General features: G+C 38.9%; 1 protein-coding gene across 2 annotated transcripts in view; it reads left to right on the forward strand.

Moving 5' to 3' along the window:
• The first annotated feature begins 11,968 nt into the window (after positions 1 to 11,968).
• CCDC141 (coiled-coil domain containing 141) overlaps positions 11,969 to 21,432 on the forward strand; it is a 231,792-nt gene continuing 222,328 nt past the window's right edge. For both annotated transcript variants that reach the window (XM_010859751.1, XM_010859753.1), the window contains exons 1-3: positions 11,969 to 12,036; positions 16,708 to 16,940; positions 19,299 to 19,421. In XM_010859751.1, the coding sequence (XP_010858053.1) occupies positions 16,839 to 16,940; positions 19,299 to 19,421 (225 nt within the window). In that variant the 5' untranslated portion in view covers positions 11,969 to 12,036; positions 16,708 to 16,838. The remainder of the gene's footprint in view (positions 12,037 to 16,707; positions 16,941 to 19,298; positions 19,422 to 21,432) is intronic.

Consider the following 21,432-nt stretch of genomic DNA (forward strand, 5'->3'; position numbering starts at 1 on the left):
GAGAAGACTCTTGAGAGTCCCTTGGACTGCAAGGACATCCAACCAGTCCATTCTAAAGGAGACCAGTCCTGGGTGTTCATTGGAAGGACTGATGCTGAGCCTGAAACTCCAACACTTTGGCCACCTCATGTGAAGAGTTGACTCATTGGAAAAGACTCTGATGCTGGGAGAGATTGGGGGCTGGAGAAGAGGGGAACGACAGAGGATGAGATGGCTGGATGGTATCACTCACTCAAGGCACATGAGTTTGGGTGGACTCCGGGAGTTGGTGATGGACAGGGAGGCCTGGCGTACTGCGATTCATGGGGTCACAAGGAGTTGGACATGACTGAGTGACTGAACTGAACTAAACAGAAGCAGAAGATATTAAGAAGAGGTGGCAAGAATACACAGAGGAAGAACTGTACAAAAAAGATCTTCACGACCCAGATAATCATGATGGTGTGATCACTCACCTAGAGCCAGACATCCTGGAATGTGAAGTCAAGTGGGCCTTAGGAAGCATCACTACGAACAAAGCTAGTGGAGGTGATGGAATTCCAGTTGAGCTATTTCAAATCCTAAAAGATGATGCTGTGAAAGTGCTGCACTCAATATGTTAGCAAAGTTGGAAAGCTCATCAGTGGCCACAGGACTGGATGAGGTCAGTTTTCATTCCAATCCCTAAGAAAGGCAGTGCCAAAGAATGCTCAAACTACCGCACAATTGCACTCATCTCACACATTAGTAAAGTAACTCTCAAAATTCTCCAAGCCAGGCTTTAGTAATACGTGAACCGTGAACTTCCAGGTGGTTTTAGAAAAGGCAGAGGAACCAGAGATCAAATTGCCAACATCCGCTGGATCATGGAAAAAGCAAGAGAGTTCCAGAAAAACATCTGCTTTATTGACTATGCCAAAGCCTTTGACTGTGTGGGTCACAATAAACTGTGGAAAATTCTTCAAGAGATGGGCATGCCAGACCACCTGACCCGCCTCTTGAGAAACCTGTGTGCAGGTCAGGAAGCAACCATTAGAACTGGACATGGAAGAACAGACTGATTCCAGATAGGGAAAGGAGTACATCAAGGCTGTATATTGTCACCCTGTTTATTTAACTTATATGCAAAGTACATCATGTGAAATCCTGGGCTGGAAGAAGCACAAGCTGGAATCAAGATTGCCGGGAGAGATATCAATAACCTCAAATACGCAGATGACACCACCCTTATGCAGAAAATGAAGAAGAACTAAAGAGCCTCTTGTTGAAAGTGAAAGAGGAGAGTGAAAAAGTTGGCTTAAAGCTCAAAATTCAGAAAACTGAGATCATGGCATTCGGTCCCATCCCTTCATGGGAAATAGATAGGGAAACGTGGAAACAGTGACAGACTTTATTTTTTTGGACTCCAAAATCACTGCAGATGGTCACTGCAGCCATGAAATTAAAAGATGCTTGCTCCTTAGAAGAAAATCTATGACCATCCTAGATAGCATATTGAAAAGCAGAGACATTACTTTACCAACAGAGGTCTGTCTAGTCAAAGCTATGGTTTTTCCAGTAGTCATGTATGGATGTGAGGGTTGGACTATAAAGAAAGCTGAGCACTGAAGAACTGATGCTTTTGAACTGTGGTGCTGGAGAAGACTCTTTGAGAGTTCCTTGGACTGCAAGGAGATCAAACCAGTTAATCCCAAAGGAAATCAGTCCTAAATATTCATTGGAAGGACTGATGCTGAAGCTGAAACTCCAGTACTTTGGCCACCTGATGCGAAGAACCAACTCATTGGAAAAGACCCTGAGATGGAAATAATCAAAAGTGGGAGGAGCAGGGGATGACAGAGGATGAGATAGTTGGATGGCATCACTGATGCAGTGGACATGAGTTTGAGTAGGCTCTGGGAATTGGAGATGGACAGGGAAGCCTGGCGTGCTGCAGTCCATGGGGTTGCAAAGAGTCAAGCAACTGAACTGAACTGTGTTCATTGAAGACTCAATTATAATAGTCAAAATATGGAAACAATCTAAGTGCTCATTGCTAGATGACTGGATAAAGAAGATGGGAGGTGTACACACATACCCAATGGAATACTACTTAACCATAAAAATAATTAAATCCTACCATTTGCAACCACATGAATGAAATGAAGCAATGTAAGGTAAGTCATATGAAGAAAGACAAATACTATATCATTTCACTTACATGTAGGGTCTAACAAAGCAGGCAAGCATGCAAATAAAACTCAAATACAGAAATCAGATTAGTGGTTATCAGAGGGGAAGAGGTTTGTGGGGGTGGACAAAATGGGTCTCACATTGAGAGATGCTACTTAGACTTGTGGTGGTGATTGCTTTGAAATGTAAACAGATAATTAAAATGCTGCATACCTGAAACCTATGTAATAATACAAAGTATGCATATAAGTGTAAAATCTCAATAAAATATTGACAAACTGAATTCAGTTCAGTTGCTCAGTTGTGTCTAACTCTTTGCTACCCCATGGACTGCAGCATGCCAGGCTTCCTTGTCCATCACCAACTCCCGGAGCTTGCTCAAACTCATGTCTGTCAAGTCGGTGATGCCATCCAACCATCTAATCCTCTGTCGTCCCCTTCTCCTCCTGCCTTTAGTCTTTCCCCAAATCAGGGTCTTTTCCAATGAGTCAGTTCTTCTCATCAGGTGTCCAAAGTATTGGAGCTTCAGCTTCAGCATCAGTCCTTCCAAAGAATATTCAGGACTGATTTCCTTTAGGATGGACTGGTTTGATCTCCTTGCAGTCCAGGGAACTCTCAAAGAGTCTTCCCCAACACCACAGTTCGAAAGCATCAATTCTTTAGTGCTCAGCTTTCTTTATGGGCCAATTCTAACATCTATGCATAACAACTGGAAAAAGCATAGCTTTGATTGTACGGAACTTGTTGGCAGAGGTCTTTAATATGCTGTCTAGGTTTGTCATAGCTTTTCTTCCAAGGAGCATCTTTCAATTTCATGGCTGCAGTCACCATCTACAGTGATTTTGGAGACAAAAAAATAAAGTCTGCCACTGTTTCCACTGTTTCCCTATCTATTTGCCATGAAGTGATGAGACCAGATGCCATGATCTTAGTTTTTTGAATGTTGAATTTTAAGCCAGCTTTTTCACTCTCCTCTCTCACTTTCATCAAGAGGCTCTTTAGTTCCTCTTTGCTGTCTACCATAAGGGTGATGTCATCTGCATATCTGGGGTTATTGATAATTCTCCTGGCAATCTTGATTCCAGCTTGTGCTTCATCCAGCCCAGCATGAAGTGTAAAAAATGTAAGTATAAAATTTCTCAATAAAATATTGGCAAACAATTCAAGAGCACATTAAAAGGATCATATATCATGATCAAGCAGGGTTTATCTCTGGAATGCAAGCATCTCAGCTTATGCAAATCAATAAATGCAATACACCACATTGATAGAATGAAATATAAAACCCACATGATTGTCTCAATAGATGCATAAAGTGTATTTGACAAAATACAACATCCTTTCATGATAAAAGCTTTTAACATTGAATATCAATGGGATATACCTTAACATAACAAAGGCCATATATAACAATTCCACGGCTAACATAATCTGTAATTGGCAAGCAGATTCTTTACCACTGGCACCACTTGGGGAACACAGCATGATACTCAGTGATGAAATATTGAAAACTTCTCTGTTAAATTCAAAATCAAGGCAGGGTGCCAACTCTCACCGCTCTTATTCAACATAGTACTGGAAGTCCAACCACAGCAATCAGGCAAGATGATGGAAAGAGAGAAAATATTTCAATCGGAAAGGAAGAAGTAAAAATGTCTCTGTTGCAGATGACATGATCTTGTGCACAGAAAGTTACAATAACTCCACCAAAAAAAAAAATTAGAAGTAATCAACGAATTTAGTAAATTTGCATAATATAAAATCGGCATACAGAAATCAATTCCATTTCTATACATGAACAAAAAACATGAAAAAATAATTCCATTCACAATTACATCAAAAGTAATAGTAAATTTAACCAATGTGAAAGATTTTGGTTACACTGTAAACTGTAAGACTGAAATTGAGATACAAACAAGTGGAAATATATCTTGTGTTCATGTATTGGAAGAATCAATATTGTTAAAATGTCCATAATACGCAAAGCCCTCACTAGATGTAGTGCAATCTCTATCAAAATTTTAATGGCTTATTTCATGGAAGTAGGACAAATCTAAAATTTGTATAACTCCAAAAGACTCTGAATAACCAAAGAAATCCTGAGAAAGAACAAACCCAGAGGCATCACATTTCCTCATTTCAAAGTATACTATAAAGCTATAGTAATCAAACAGTAGACCAATGGAACAGAGTTGAGAGGCCAGAAATAAACTATCCCATATATGATGAACACATATTTGACAAGCTAAGAAGATTCAGTGGGGGACAACTATTAAGGAGACTATCAATAGATAGTCTCCTTAATAGTTGATAATTGAGATAACTATAGGCATAAAAATGAAGTTACACTCCTACCATATACACCTCACAAAAGTTAAAATGGACTGAACAGTTAAACATAAGACCTAAAACCATAAAAATACTAAGAAAATATAGGGAAAAGTCTCCTTGACATTGGTCTTGGCAATGATTTTTAGATATGGCACCAAAAAAAAAAATTAAGTGGGATGGCATCAAAATGAAAAGTTTCTGCACAGCAAAACAAGCAACCAACAAAATAAAAAGCCTATGAAATGGGAGAAATTATACACGAAGCATATATCTGATAATTGATTAATATACAAAGTACATAAAGAACTCATACAATTCAATAGCAAGACAAAAACTAACCCAATTAAAAAATAGGGAAATTGAATAGACATTTTTCCAAAGAAGACATACGATGGCCAGCAAATATATGAAAATGTGCTTAGCATCTCTCATCATCAGGGAAATGCAACACAAAACCACAGTGAAATATCACCTCACGCCTGTTAGAACAACCATCATCAAAAAGACAAGAGAGAGCAAGTGTTAGCAAGGATTTGGAGAAAAGCAAGTCCGTGTGCACCATTGGTGGAAATGTAAGTAATACAGCTGATGAAAGATGGTATGGAGGCTCCTCAGAAAATTAAAAACAGAACTACCAAATGACTCAGCAATCCCACTTTGGATATAAAACTAAAGGAAATAAAAACCAGGATTTCACAGAGATCTTTACTCCCATATTTATTGTCTTACTATGAATAATAGCCAAAATCTGAGAACAACCTATGTGTCTGTCAATGGATGAAGGAATAAAGAAGACGTGGTATATAAATACACACACACACATATGCACTTCAGTCGTGTCTGACTCTCTGCGACCCTACAGACTGTAGTCTGCCAGGCTCCTCTGTCCTTAGGATTCTCCAGACAAGAATAATGGAGTGGGTTGCCGTGCCCTCCTCCCTGGGATTTTCCTGACCCAGGTATTGAACCCACATCTCTTATGTCTCTTGCACTGACGGGCAGGTTCTTTACCACTAGCACCACCTAGGAAGCCCGTATGTGTGTATACACACACAGTATGTGTGTATTAATATTATTCAATGATGAGAAAGAAGGAAATCCTTCCATTTGCAACAACGTGGATAGACCATGAGGGTATCATGTTAAGTGAAATAAGCCAGAGTAAGACAGATACTGTGTGATGTCACTTACATGTGGAATCTTCAAAATCCAAATTCATAGAAACAGAGAACACATGATAGTTACCAGGGACTGAAAGATAGCAACAATTGGTTAAATTGTACAAACTTCCACGTAGAACATGAATACATTCTGGAGATCTAATGTACAACATGGTGATTATGGTTAACAATATTATATACTTGAAAATTTCTTAAAAAATAAATCTTGAATATTCTCAAAACAAAAGAGAAATGGTACTGATGTGATGTGATAAGAGTTGCTAGCTTTTGGTGTCATGGTAATTATTTTGTAATATGTAAGTACATTAACACATTGCAATTCTTAAATTTACACAGTATTATATGTCAAATATATCTCAGTAAGCCTGGAAAAAATACACAGGGTAGTAATATCTCTAAGCCTAAAATTTGTGATAACTCAAAGTATCTTTAAACATCTCCACAGAAATTTTAAATATTTTTTCCAAGGCACCTTTTAAAACTTATTAACGAAATTTACTCCATAATATACCATTGGCAAGAAGAAGGAAGTGGTGGGTTAGTAATTTCACAGATTAAACCAGAGTGTGGTAGATTAAAGAAGGTTGGAAATTATTAAAATATGTTCTTAAAAATTCATGGAAAGGCCAAAGTGAGTGGATTCAGATAGATATTCAGAGAGTCACCCTACGTTTAAACTTGGTCTTATATGCCTTTATTTTAAATCTGTATTAAATTTTCTATCTTTCTAACATAATCCAAGGAAATAGCAAGTAAAGATAGACTGAATATTCAGCATACTGGTAAAGTTAAAAATGAATACTAAATACAGCTATTTCCTTTCCCCATAAATTTTTTTTCTTACGTATCAGTGAAGTAAATGGAAAAAGAAAATCCAAGGAAATCACATCTTATTTTAAGTATTTACATTTACCTGTGTAAAGTATGGAGAAATGGATAAAATAGAATTAGGAATCTGAGAAGTTGAAAATACACAAAATAGATTTTAAACAGACCTGTTGGAAAGCAGATACTTTATTTCATGTTTTAGGTCCAAGAAAGATGAATATCAATGCATAATTCATATAAATGGCATATATGAATGTAAATTCATATACAAATCATTAAACAATCTTACAATATATGTTACTAGAAGAATTGATTTCCATTATTCTATGTGATTAATCCTTAATAATGTGATTACATTTTAACAACAACAACCCAAAAATAACTTTGACAGAAACTCAAATAGTTTTATTATCACATGAATTTACATCTGTCCAGAAAAATGTTCTAATGCTTTTTCACCTTGATTTGGAAAATTCTTTAAAAGGGACTTTGTTTCCGGGACATTTTAGTTTGGTGCATTTCCTGTGTTATATGACTTTCTGGTCAAATTGCTTCATGTGTGTATTTTATCTAGTTTTCTAACAGAGAAAGCTGAGGATAGAGATGTTATTTTGTACTTCTGTTGTTGCCTTTTAAGGGTGCTTGGTATTCTGACTCAGAGAACTCTGTCCAGGAAATGCTCAACCTTTGTGGACCAGCTGAATGATGGGTTTGTATGGACCTCTGTATAATTTTTTATCTAACATTAGGATAGAACTTACTCCCTGGGGCATTGGAGCAAGAGAGTAAGAGGGAAGTGAGTTCTAGACTCGCTTCTTGAACTTGAATAAGCCACTTAACTTCTCTTGCCTCAATTCTCCAACAAATATGACAGAAATAACAGTCCTGCCCTGACTGTAGTGCAGGACTTTTCTTATCCACAGGGGATTGCTTCCCGGACCTCCTGCGGATACCAAAATCTACAGATGCTTAAGTCCCTTATATAAAATCTTCAGATATGGAGGGCCGACTGCACGAGGTTGTCGAGAGGTCCAACCAGATGAATTGGTTATACGTTTTACAAATCGAAAGGGAGCTAATGAGGAAGGGGCTTATAAAAAAAATCAGAGCCTATGCACTGTAGGTACTCAAGAAGCCCATTTAATGGCGATGTCATCAACTCGCCCCAGCAGAATTTAGACTATGTAAATTGCTTTTGAAATCTGTCCTTTGTGAGGGTGGAATTTGTGATAGGAAACCGGTTTGCTTAGGGTGGTGTGAGCTGTCAGGGGTGGGGTGCAAATGACCTGCTCCTTTTGTTTCCATTTTTGATTTCCAGGTTTCTGTGAGTTTCTCTCATCTTGCTTCCTGTTTTTCCTGAAAGCCTGAGTATATGAATATCTTTTTTCCTGCAGGTGTTGGTAACTGCTTTATCCTTCCGGACATTCTCAGCAACCATTGCCTTTCATGTGGCTTCTAGGACTGCAGTGAATGATGTAGTAACAGAAACCAATATAACGATAGTGATGGACTTCTGTATGAGCCCTGGTGTGAGGCATTCTTACTTGGAATGAGGATGCAGATCTGAAAAACCATACAGTAAAGTTTTAGAAACTCGGGCAACTGAACTTTTAAAAATATAATCTACAGGGGAATTCTGTTAACAGTGACTTTATCATTAGTGAAAGTGAAAGTGTTAGTCACTCAGTTGTGTCCAGCTCTTTCTGACCCCATAGGCTGTAGCCCACCTCTGTCCATGTAGGCTCCTCTGTCCACGGAATTTTTCAGGCAAGAATATTGGAGTGGGTTTTCTTCTCCAGGGGATCTTCCTGACCCAGAAATCAAACCCAGGCCTCCCACACTGCCGACTCTTTATAGTCTGAGCTACCAGGGAAGACTTTGTCATTAAACTGATAACCAATAAACTGTGAATATATGGTGAAACATCACCTCATACAACTGAGAAAGCCCATTTTAACAATATTAAAAACAGTATTGTTACAGATACCAATCATCTGAACACATATGTGTATTATGTATTTTATATATATGTATACATTTAAGTTCTTTATGTTTAGTCTTCCTTAAAACATTTTTTTAAACATTCTCTTTTCAACTCTTTGCATACTTCCTGCTTTGAATCCATGGGTACTACCATTCTGTTTAGGGTATCTGATTTTTATGTCCTTGAATTTTTTTTTAAATTTTATTTTATTTTTAAACTTTACATAATTGTGTTAGTTTTGCCAAATATCAAAATGAATCCGCCACAGGTATACATGTGTTCCCCATCCTGAACCCTCCTCCCTCCTCCCTCCCCATACCATCCCTCTGGGTCGTCCCAGTGCACTAGCCCCAAGCATCCAGTATCGTGCATCGAACCTGGACTGGCAACTCGTTTCTTACATGATATTTTACATGTTTCAATGTCATTCTCCCAAATCTTCCCACCCTCTCCCTCTCCCACAGAGTCCATAAGACTGTTCTATACATCAGTGTCTCTTTTGCTGTCTCGTACACCGGGTTATTGTTACCATCTTTCTAAATCCCATATATATGCGTTAGTATACTGTATTTATGTTTTTCCTTCTGGCTTACTTCACTCTGTATAATAGGCTCCAGTTTCATCCACCTCATTAGAACTGATTCAAATGTGTTCTTTTTAATGGCTGAGTAATACTCCATTGTGTATATGCACCACAGCTTTCTTATCCATTCATCTGCTGATGGGCATCTAGGTTGCTTACATGTCCTGGCTATTATAAACAGTGCTGCGATGAACATTGGGGTACACGTGTCTCTTTCCCTTCTGGTTTCCTCAGTGTGTATGCCCAGCAGTGGGATTGCTGGATCATAAGGCAGTTCTATCCTTGAATTTTGCATTATGTTATTTTTCCTTCCTTGGCGGAATTATAGCTGCATGGAGAAGTGACAGCTCACTCTCAGTGTCACTGCTGGGCTCCCAAGCAGCTGGAAGGAGTGCTGCTCTTTAGGCTTCCCCGGGGATTACTCTGGGCTGGAAATTCTCAGCCTCATCTGGAGTTAAGCAACAGTGAAGACAAAACAAAAGGAGCATAATTTTCCAAAATCAAGTTGACTAAGACTGCTGTCTTCTCATTTACTCACCCTCCCTTCTGAAGGGTAACTCTCTGGACTCTTCATTATGTTAACAAGAATTAGAGAAACTCTGCTATGTTGAAGCCTGGGTGCACAGCTCAATGTAGGTAGAAAGCCTTATTAGTTTAAATTTTTAAAATAAACTTTGCGCATAAAAGCTTTTCACTGATTAAAAAAAAAAAACTTTTCTGGCTTGAAGTATTATAGTGTCTCCCACTGAGAAAAAAAGTTTTGCCAGAATAGTAATAGCCACATATTTGCTGATTATTTTAACTGCACTCTATACAAATATTTGACAGTTTTGCAGATCAAACATTGTTCTATTGCCCTTCAGTTGCTAAGTCATATCTGACTCTGCGACCCCATGGACTGTAGCCAACTAGGCTCCACTGTCCATGGGGTTCTCCCGGCAAGAATATTGGAGTGGTTTGCCATTTCCTTCCCCAATACATTGTTCTAGATAGAGAATTTTAGGAAAATGTGTGCATGATAATTGAACAGATATTGCTATTATTTCACACACTTGGTAAACCATGCCTTAAAATTAGAGTAAATACAGCCATCTTTAATCTTTGATCAAGTTCAAATTTTCGAGCTTTCCCGAGTTTTGTTTTGCTTTGTTTTTCTTAGTACTTATAGAAGAAAATTTTACTGGATATTAAAGTTGCTTGTTTATAATTATTCTTCCAGGTCATATGGAGAGGCTAAGCATTATGTCATTAAATGTGTTAATTGTAAGGAAATCTATGGCAATCAATGTACACAGAGTGTAAAACTGTTAAAAAGAGTCATGATGTTTCTTAAGTAAGTCATAAGTGTCTATAAAGAAACATCCCAAAGGGGCATTGTATTTGGCATTTGTCTTTGGGGAGCTATGGAATTCATCCCACCTCTGCTTCCACTCTTGACTCCTACCCTCTCCGTGAAGAGTTTTTTTAAACGACATTAAAGAAGTGTTAAGTCAAACGATGCCATTCTTTAGATGAAAACCTTGCAATAATGTCCCGTCTCAGACTGAAATCCAAAGTCCTTACCTGGGTGTAAGAGCAGGGTTGCCACATGGTTTATAATCCAAGCAGAACTCTTCAGAGAATGGAAGGGGCCACAGTAATTATGCCAGGGAAGCAGGCATACCACATGATTATCCCAAGCAAGCCAGACCCTTACTTGGCAGATCTCATGTTCTATCAGCATCCTCTTCCCTCAGTTCTCACTTAGCTCCAGCCACATTGACCTACTGAAAGATTTTCAGCTATAACAAGCGTGGCCAGCTACCTGGAATGTTCTTTGCTGAGATGTCCTCATGCCATGCTCTTTTAGGCTTAATTCTTGCCTCTACTCAAATCTCATGTCTTCAGAAGTTTTCCTGACTCTCCCCCTGTTCACTCTCACCTTCTTACTGCCTTATTTTTCTTCATAACACTTATTACATCCTAACATAATTGTATATGTATTTTTGCTTGTGTTCTAACTGGTTGTGTCTCCCCCACCAGAAGGCAGGCTGCATCAATGGGTGAACTTTGTTTCATTTATTGCAGCGCGCCTGGCATCTGGAACAGTGCCTGACATCTACGAGTTGTTTAATCATACTCACTGAATCAACAAGTGAGTATCTACATAGAAGAATAAGTTGACAGCTAGGATGGAAGCTTTTTTAAGAGCACACTTTAATTTACTTATGGTTATTAATTAAATGACAGTGCTTATAATCTAAGAAATAAATGAGAAGTGCCAGGGAGAATATTACATAATACAAATAATGAGTTGGGGAAGATTTAAGTGAATGATTAAAGATGGTATTCTAGAAATGCTGACTCACTGAAATTTTTTTACCATTTGATTATACTGACATATTTCCTCCCTGGTAATGCACATTTTATGTCTTTCTAAGGTATTTAATCCATTTGAGTTGGTTGCCTGCTGCTGCTGTTAAGTCACTTCAGTCGTGTCCGACTCTGTGCGACCCCATAGACGGCAGCCCACCAGGCTCCCCCATCCCTGGGATTCTCCAGGCAAAAACACTGGAGTGGGTTGCCATTTCCTTCTCCAATGCATGGAAGTGAAAAGTGAAAGTGAAGTCGCTCAGTTGTGTCCGACCCTCAGCGACCCCATGGACTGCAGCCCACCAGGCTCCTCCGTCCTGGTATGTAGCAAATGCTCATAACTATTGGTTGAATGAGTAAATACTGAGTGAATGAATTGTATCAAAATGTGATTTGATCAGTCAGCCAATATTATAAGCACCAATTCTGTGGTGTGTGTGTGTGTGTGTGTGAAAGTGAAAAGTGAAAGTGAAGTTGCTCAGTCGCTTCTGACTCTTTGTGACCCCATGGGGTCACAAAGAGTCAGACCCAACAGAGCAAGTAAGTACACAGTGTGCGCGCGTGCACACACACACACACACCCCACAGAATTGGTGCTTATAATATTGGCTGACTGATCAAATCAGGTAAGCGCCTCTGTGCCTAGTACTCTCCTTCATATATATAGCTATATATGTGTGTGTGTTGTATATATTATATATACAACACACACACATATATAGTATTTGCTAAATATCAAGTTCTCTTCTAAGTGCTTTGTGTAAAGCAACTGTTTTTAATCTCTGAGGTGGTCTGCAAAGATTTTGAAAAAAAAAAAAAGTTAAGACTTAATTCCTTTATGTAAAGAGCCTTAAATCTAGTTAAGAAATAATACCAGTGGAGTGATGAAATAATTACAAAACAATTCAAGTTTATAATACAAGCATAACATTATTAAATTTTAATTACAATTGCGTTTGAGGGAAGGGGAATATATGCAGGCATTTCAGCTTTTAAAAGGAATTGACAGTTTATCTTGGTCTTTAAGAGATGGGAGGAATTCATATAGATGAAGTGGAGAAGAGGATATTTCTGGGTAGAACAACTGAGTTAACGTGGAGAACAAAGATGATCTTTGAGGCCTGGGAATAATGGTATACGTTATTAGGTAGGTATGAGGATAAGACCATAGATTACTTTCAAACCCAGAGAGAAAAAGTTAGACCTGAGGTGGCTAAAATCAGTGAATCACTGTATGTGGATATGTGTATGCGTGTGTGTATAAGTGTGTGAAATTTATAAAGTCATAAAAATAAGTCTTTGTAGCCATTAAATTATGTGGATTAAATGCAAAGTACTCATCCCATTCCTGGCACATAACTAGCTATAATTAAACAGTAACTATTATTATTTACTGATAATAATAATAGAGAAAATTATGCCTTACATTTTTAATCTGGATAAATAGACTTCTTCTGTGTTATTCATATCAAGTCTAATTTGTCTTTATAAACATATACAGTTTAATCAATAATAGCATTAAGACAAATGCTAAGAATGAGCAGACTCTACATATACTCCAGCAAAGAAAGTGTGTCGTTTGAATGGCATCCTCATAGAGCTAAAAAATAATCATATAACAAAGTTTTTATTACTATCAGTTACCTATATTTCATTAAAATGTGCTATTGGACATTGTGGAAAATAGTGTGGTATTTCTTCAAAAAATTAAAAATAGAATTGCCATGTGATCTAGCAATTTTACTTTTGGGTATATATCCCAGATAGTTAGAAAGCAGGGTCTCAATGTGATAATTTATACACCCATGTTCATAGTAGCACTATTCACAAGAGAGAAAATGTAGAAGCCACTCAAGTGGCTGAATGGATGAGCAAAACATGGAATATATATTCAAGAGAATATTATTTAGCCCTTAAGAGAAAATATGACATATGCTACAGCATGGATGCCCTGGAGAAGGAAATGGCAACCCACTCCAGTATTCTTGCCTGGAGAATCTCATGGACAGAGGAGCCTGGCGGGCTACAGTCCATGGGGTCACAAGAGTTGGACACGACTGAGCGACTAAACCACCACCACCACAGCATGGATGAACCTTGAGAACATCACGCTAAGTAAAATTGGTGGAGTCAATTACTCAGTCGTGTCTGACTCTTGTGACCCCATGGACTGTAGTCGTCAGCCAAGCTCTTCTGTCTACGGGATTCTTCAGGCAAGAATACTGAGTGGGTTGCCATTTCCTTCTCCAAGTAAAATTAATCAATCACAAAAAACAACTGCTATGAGATACTTGGTGTAGTCAAAATCATAGAGAAAGAAAGTAGAATGGTGGTTGCCAGAGGTTTTGGGGTGGTGTAGGGGATGAAATTATTGTCTAATGTGTATAGAGTTTCATTTTTTATAAGATTAAAAGAATTATGGAGATAGATGTTGGTGAAGGTTGCACAACACTATGAATGTATTTAATATCACTGAACTGTACACTTAAAAATAGTTAAGATGGTAAATTTTGTTATGTGTATTTTACTACAATAAAAGAAAAATTGGGGGGGGGAGGGAATGTGCTATTTGCAACTCTACAGAATCCAGTTATAGCTTTTTGATTCCCCATGGAGGATTTTTCACTAAAATTCAGCTGGTATGAAAACAAAAAAAACCAGGCATTTCCCAGAGGGATAAACAGAGAAGGCAAATAACCTCAGCAAGATCCTCTATAAACTTCAAAGAATATGAGAATGCCTGTAAGGTTTTTTGTTTTGTTTTGTTTTATCCTGCTTTTTTGGTGAAGATAGGGGAGGCAGAGTATAAACAAACTAGCTCAAAAGCTTTCAAAAAAAAGCCGTCTAATTATAGGGTAGCAATTTCTTTAATACAGTATATTTTACACTTAGGTTTTCCAAAGTATTTCCCAGGGTTAATAATGCAGCTTATAATTAAATATTATGCTAGATGAAGAGACCTAGACCAAGTTTCTAAATGAGCAAGATGTAGACGGACCAAGGAAGAAGGACTAAGAAGTTGAAGAGGAAAGAAATAGAAAGCAAGGGAAGGGGAGAAAAAAGTGATTCAAGTCTTTTGAAGATGTTAAAGCCAAGAATTTGAATTAAAGGACATGTGTTAGAAACCATTTAAATTCATGCATGCGGTTTGCATTATTGTCCATGTCCACCAATGCAGAAAATATTTCCTATGCAGCACTTTGGGTCTGCTTAGAAAGATCATCTATACAAAGACAGGTGCCATCACCTTTGCAGCTGAATAGCTGGATTAATCTTTTAACAAGGTCTTACATATTTCTGATTGCTTTTGCCCTTAAGCCTTGGAATTAACCAGACTTGGATCCTAGTTCTCTCTCCTCCTCACCTGTCTCTTCCCTTTCCCTTCCGATGGGCCTGTGACTCCGCGCAGTCCGCACTGCCCTCCATACGCGTTACACAGTCATTCACCTGAAGTGGGGCTCTGTGAACATCAGCAGTCTTCTAACCATTGTCTAAGTAACCTGTTTCCCCTTGCCTCCTGAGGGCCTTTATGCAACTTCTGAAACACACTGAGTTTCTAACAGTAGATTAGCTCTGGGGGAAGGTGCGCTGTGTACTTTGGGTGCACTGTTTGCTGTTGCAGTTTGCCGTGTACACAAAGGCTTAAGCAAGGCTGCTTTGGGCATTTTAGTTTAGGGTGTGGAGATTACGTGACACACTTGTCAACTCTTGATTTTTCTTGAGGGCAATTAGCTGAAAACTGGTTTCACTCAATTTGTTTTGGTTTGTTTGGACCAACTGTTTGCTCAAGCAGAAGGAGCCCGCCTTGAATACCGAGGCAGCCACTATAGAGAGGTCAGGATGGTTCTCTGCAAGCTCTCCATCCCTGCCATAGGATGAAACCATTTACAGTACTTCCTGCATCATGGTGTCTTTTGGCATCTGCTCTCCCGAGCTTGCCCCAAATGCACCCTTTATGGCCTCTGCTGAAGTTCTGGAGCCCAGGAACTGGGGCCCGGGTGGTTTCCTTTTGCTGACCAGCAGGCAACTGGGTCATGCCCACGTAACTGCAGAGCAGCCAGGACATGCTCTGGGAAGCAAAAATAATTGCCCAAACCAAAATATATGTAATAACACTATTTCCCCTTTGATTCAAGAATATCATCATGAACAAAGCCGTGGTGCTGACTCAGCCTTCTGAATAATGAACCTGAACCTGACCATGCTTTTAAATTGAGCTAAGGGTTTAACCAGCAAGTGGACTCATTTAAGTCGGTTTATTGCTATATCCTCCACTCTGGCTTCGGCCCAAAGATTTCCCACGGCTTCAGCAGCTCCAGAGTCAGTATCTCTGATGTGTTTGCGTCTGACCTCTGACCTAAGCTTCAGTGTTATTTTCAGCTGTTCCTTGACAGGGAATCCAACAGCTGCTGTTTAATACCACAGACAACTTGTGACACACACTGAGTTTCTAGCAATAGGATTAATCTGTCGATCTTAGGCTCTGATTTAAGCCATCTATAATTTTCCTGCCCCAGGCATGGGGTGGGGGAGGGTTGGAAATAAAACCAAATCTGAAGTACAATGTTATTCTTTTTAAAAGAAAAGTAGCAAAATATACATAATGTTAACCTTTAATCAAAAATACAAGTCATGCCCCTGCTACAATTAAAAGTAATTGGAAAATGTATTACTTCCTAGTAGTCATGATACCTGAACTTGAAAATACTGTTCAGTGGAGTAGATAGTTGCAAAGAAATCCTGACATGCTGGATATCTATTGATAAATGCTCATTGAAATGTTTTTAAAAGTCCCTAAGAAATTCAAGGCTCTGAGAGAAATGTGGCCATTTCACATAAACTTCATTTGACAAGAGGCAATTTTAGAAAAGCAGATTTCAAACAATTGTATTTCAAACAATTTTATGGCTTAGTCCCAGAATAAATACCAGAACTTGTTTTTAAAGTACATCTTTCGGAGTTTGCTTTGCATGAAGAAGACTTAAAAAAATCTTGAAAAGATTGATACCCAGGTTAATGACTGGCTGGTTTCAAAGTTCACCATCACTGTATAGATTCAATGGCTAAAGTATCTTGGGTTGTCAGGATGTAATTCTTTTTCCATTTGCTATCAAACATCAGCTGATAGGCAGAGAGCTAGAAGCTGCCCTCTGCGTTTAAGATAATGGCCAAAATAACAAGCGCTCAGTATTACCATACTAGGGGTGTGGCGATTCTCTCCCGTTCTTTCCTCTCTCTCTCATGATAAACTCAATGAGGTTGTCTATTTTTAACCTCCTGTTCTTTCCTTTTGGCAGAGTAATCAGTACGAGCGGAGCTCTTTGCCTGAATGAATCCAAGTAACCCCAGTGGTTGCCTTCTGAAATGAGCAGCAGCCACACATCTGCACAGAGGCTGTCCGACACTTAAACTCTGGTTCTAACGTACCATGTCCAGCCAAGAGAGTCCTGCTGTGGAGTTTTCTACAACAACAGTCAGTTCAGTAGCTGTGCAGGCTGGGGACTCCAAAATCGTTATAGCTGTCATAAAGGTAAGCAGACAACTTCCTTTTATTCTGTGTGGCTGTAGACTTCTTGTTCTGCTGATAATCCTAAAAAACATTCCACAAAATCAGCAGTACACAGCATATAGAAAATAACCCAGCAAGTACATCTTAATGCTTCTTTAAATTGGCAACTGAGAGGACCCTCTAAGTTTCAGCTAGTTGCTAGAGTTTCTCTTTCAGTTAGCCATAAAACATCTACAGCAGCTTGATTTTTCAGAAAAGCAATAACAAATCCTATTGTATACTTTCAGTTTGGTTTTTAAAGGCAAAACATTTGTGACCACAGGTTCGTGATTGCTAGGCTTAAGAGTCCAGTGGACCTGTGAAATGTCTGTGATTTTTGAGAGTGGATGTGATGAAGGAGGGAAGAGATAAGGGGCGGCATTGTTTTCAGCGTGACGGAGCACAGGGAACTCCTAACAAGAGACAGTGACACTTGCCCTCTGCAGCTCTGGTTTTGACATGGTGAAGGCACTAGTAAATCCTTGTCACACTGGTGAGAGAATGAAGACCCTACCAGGGAAGGTGCGAGGGGCATGTGTCTAACTTGCCCTTAACCACAGGAAATTGAAGCCACTTGGGACTTAAAGGTTTCTGTATGTTTTATGTCAAGCAGTTTGCCCTTTGCAAAGATGAGCACACGTCTTTAGGTTCAAGAATGTATGCATGATTTTATTCCCTATGAATATGTCCTATGAAAATTCCTGAAGCCTTTTGCTTGGATTTAGACAACTCACCAGCTCAAGAATTCAGGGTTTAATGAAGGGAATCAGTGCTCACCAGCCTGTTACTTTCAAGACCCCGCCAGGCTTAACCAAATGAATTTTCTGGCCTTTTGTAAGAAGCATGGACAATAAAGCCTGTTTAATTTCACCTAATTGCTGAAAATTTTATGTTATTTTGAAAATTCGAAACAGGAAGGCAGTACTTGACACTGAACAAAATGATTCAGTCTAGAAGCACTGAAAGCACGGAATGCAAAGTGTTCCTACCAAGGCCGCTTGCCCAGGGCTCTTGAGACTTGGTCTCACAATAACAGGGCCTCTGCTGAGTCCCTTCACCTCTATTCTTTTCAAAGGCAATGGATGGATGTGGAAAAAAGCCAGAAGCAAAAGCAGCAATACTAATAACTTGCATGTCATTTTATGATGCTCTGAGTAACTGCAATTATCAGCAGTGAGGGAAAAAGAGGAAAAATTACTGTTATTTTTTTTAATTCACTTTTCTTTCCCTCAAATATGCAACATTTATTTGAGTAGGATGAGGAAGAATGCATATAGAATAAATGATAAAAGAATCAGGGCTAAATTAACAGTAAGAAAAAAAAAAAAACTCTAAAATTAGACTGGAAACTCTTAACTAAAACTGTTTTTAAGAAAGTTCCCTCCATCCTGCCTCCTCAGCTCCCTAAGTTCACTGCTGTGCTGTTTGAAATAAACTCCAAGCTGTTCAAAATGGAAAGTGTGTCTTAATAGAAGTGCTTGTGTCTGATTTATGTGGGCTTCTGGTTTCTAAACAGTCTCAGGGTACTAATGGTCTGGGATAGACATGTAGCTTTCTCATTTCTCCTCAGCAATTCACTTAGCCAAGTGCATGTGCCCGCTACTTCTTCCTCTTGCTGAATCGATATTGCTTCTTAAAAAAGCAATTCCTTAGGAAATGCAATGATGAATTATATCTTGGGTTAGGACACTGAAAGGGTCCTTCATGTGGAAAACAAGTTGAGTGCATTCAAATGGCAGTTGTCACACATCCAACTTCACTGATATTTTTGTACATGCTTTATTGAATATTCAATGATAAAATTTGAAAAATATTATGTTTTAACTTTGAAATAAACTAAGAATCACTTGCTTCCTCTGCTCTTTATTCTTTCTGATTGATTCAGCAAGGTTAAAGACACTAATCAGCATAAATTACATTTATGAAACCTTTTCCCTTTGGTGAAGTTCACACCTTACTTGCTCAAATCACTATTTTTATAGAATTTGTTTTTTTGAGCAAGAGAATGTAAACTTGTGTGAGTTATTCTATAATTTTTTACTATTCAATAATATATAACCTATTGTAAATGTTCCTCATTTGGGAACTTTTAATTTAAATCTAATATGCTAAGAGAAAAGAATTTATCCTATGAATGAAAAAAAGAAAAGCCAGGGCACGGATTTATGTTAGAACTGTTCTGTTCTAATTTAAGTAAGACCTATCTCTATAGAAAGGTTAAACTCTTCACAGTGTAACTGGAAGCTTTGAAAAAAAAAAAAGGGGGAAGGAAAAGGAGAAGGGTGAAAGGGAAGGAGTAAGGGGAACTAAAAGTGCATTTTATCCCATTTTTATCTTTAGTGTGGCAAATGGATACAGCTTCAGTTGGCTGAATCACAGCCCAATCTTCTAGAAATTGGAAGCAATCAAGACGAAACCAAAAAACTTCTTCACGATCATGAACTTCTTTTGGCCAAACTCAAGGTAAGATATTAAGATATGAAGGAGATACAAAATTAAGAAGAAATTAAAAGCTATTTCTTACACTTCCCCTTGATTCTCCCTTATGTCACTGACCTATGGCTATTTTAACTTCATGCCAGATAGATAATGGAAAAACACTACAGTTGAGCAAACACCAACATTGGAGAAAAGTAACAAGATTTTTTTTTAAACTATCCCTAATGTGATAGAAAATATGTAGTGATAATATTTTCACTGTGGATAAATAAGTACTTTCTTTTTTCCTGGCTACCTCCATGAAAAAAAAATTCCATCATTTCCATTTCATGCAATGTACTGTCAAGCTACAATAACAGACCCAAACTTCTATTGTTAATGATACCTGCTGGCAAAAATAATATAGAGGGTTTTTCCCTCTTGAACTATTGAAAAGATCTGATTTTACATTTATTATTAAGAGTTCTTGAAACCAAAGAATAGTTTTAGTGAAGAGTTATTATTGCATATATGTTGTGACTATTTAGTTAAGAATCTAAAAACAATATTGGTTTGAGATTGCCAGATATCTAATCAGAGACAGGAATATAGTTTGTGGGGTCCAGCACAAAGTGAAAAGCAGGAAGAAGCTTTTTCTTGGCCTGTCACAGTGTTTTTAAAATCTGTTATTTAATGTCTGGCTTCTTCGGGCAGGGGAATACATTGGGGTCAGTGCTGCTGCTGCTGCTGCCGCTAAGTCGCTTCAGTCGTGTCTGACACTGTGACCCCAGAGATGGCACCCGTCCCTGGGATTCTCCAGGCAAGAACACTGGAGTGGGTTGCCATTTCCTTCTCCAGCCCCTCACAGACACTGGGCCGCAGCCCCAGCTCAGTGTATAGGGTGTGGACCTCCCCAACCTTTCTGAGCTGTGCCCTGACACCTGCCAGGGCAGAGGGCAGAGATCATTGAGCAGGGGCAGGGGAGCAGACAGGATAACAAAGAGTTTCTCTCCCCAGAGGGATGGACCACATGGTGAGTGAGGCTCCCATCTCTCAGCACTTCCTCTGTTGCCATTGAACTTTACTTGCAGAACACACAGTCAAAGGTAAAATTGTTAAGAACTTCAAGACAGTAATAGGTAAGACATTAAACCCCAAGTAGTTTCTCCTTCTGAGAATGGAACCCAGTGCAGCTGTGAACCCTGTGAGTGATAACCCTCGTAGGCAAATGAGTGTCATTCCTAAAATCAAAGAGGCTGGATTCAGAAGTCTACAATGACTAGGTATTCTGTGTCATTAGCACTTTAATGTTACTTGCTTCTTTGAACATCTAGGCTGGAATTTACACTTGCTTTCTAGATTTAGAGGCAGAGCTGATAGGCATCTGACAAGTACCAGCAGCAGTAGTAAAAGTAAAGGATAAATCAGACTGAGAAGTTAAAGAATTAGTACTGGAGCAGGAGGGTATTAGAGTCCAGAATTTATTCTCCTGTGTAGATAGCTCCTTGTCCTTCAAGGTAGAAATCCCTGGTGACCAGGAAGTCCTTCGTGTATCTTAAAAAACACATGCTGATATAAGCAGTCATTGAACCAGGGATCAAGAGACTAATTTTGCTTCCCTTGTGGCTCAGATGGTAAAGAATCGGCCTGTAATGCAGGAAACTTTGGTTCAATCCCTGGGTTGGGAAGATCTCCTGGAGAAGGTAATGGCTACCCACTCCAGTATTCTTGCCTGGAGAACCCCATGGACAGTGGAGCCTGGTGGGCTACAGTCCCTGCGGTTGCAGAGTTGAACATGACTGAGCGACTAAGCACGCACACACATGCCAATAGCTAGTTTAGTTTGGCTAACAATTCAAGGTTTTGCTGCTACAGAAAAAGCTCAATTTTATGACTTGTGGAAATGCAACACTTCCCTACAATTCTTGCTCATCCATAGAGGTTTACTTTCTCAAGGTCTCCTGTGTCCCCAGCCCCTTCATACACACCTGCCAACTGTTTCTGAAGTTAACCCAGAAGCTGTATGTCTTCCCCAGGTCCTGCTAGCCGTCCATGC

This window comes from Bison bison, unplaced genomic scaffold (assembly GCF_000754665.1).
Source record: "Bison bison bison isolate TAMUID 2011002044 unplaced genomic scaffold, Bison_UMD1.0 scf7180017864460, whole genome shotgun sequence".
NCBI lineage: Eukaryota > Metazoa > Chordata > Mammalia > Artiodactyla > Bovidae > Bison > Bison bison.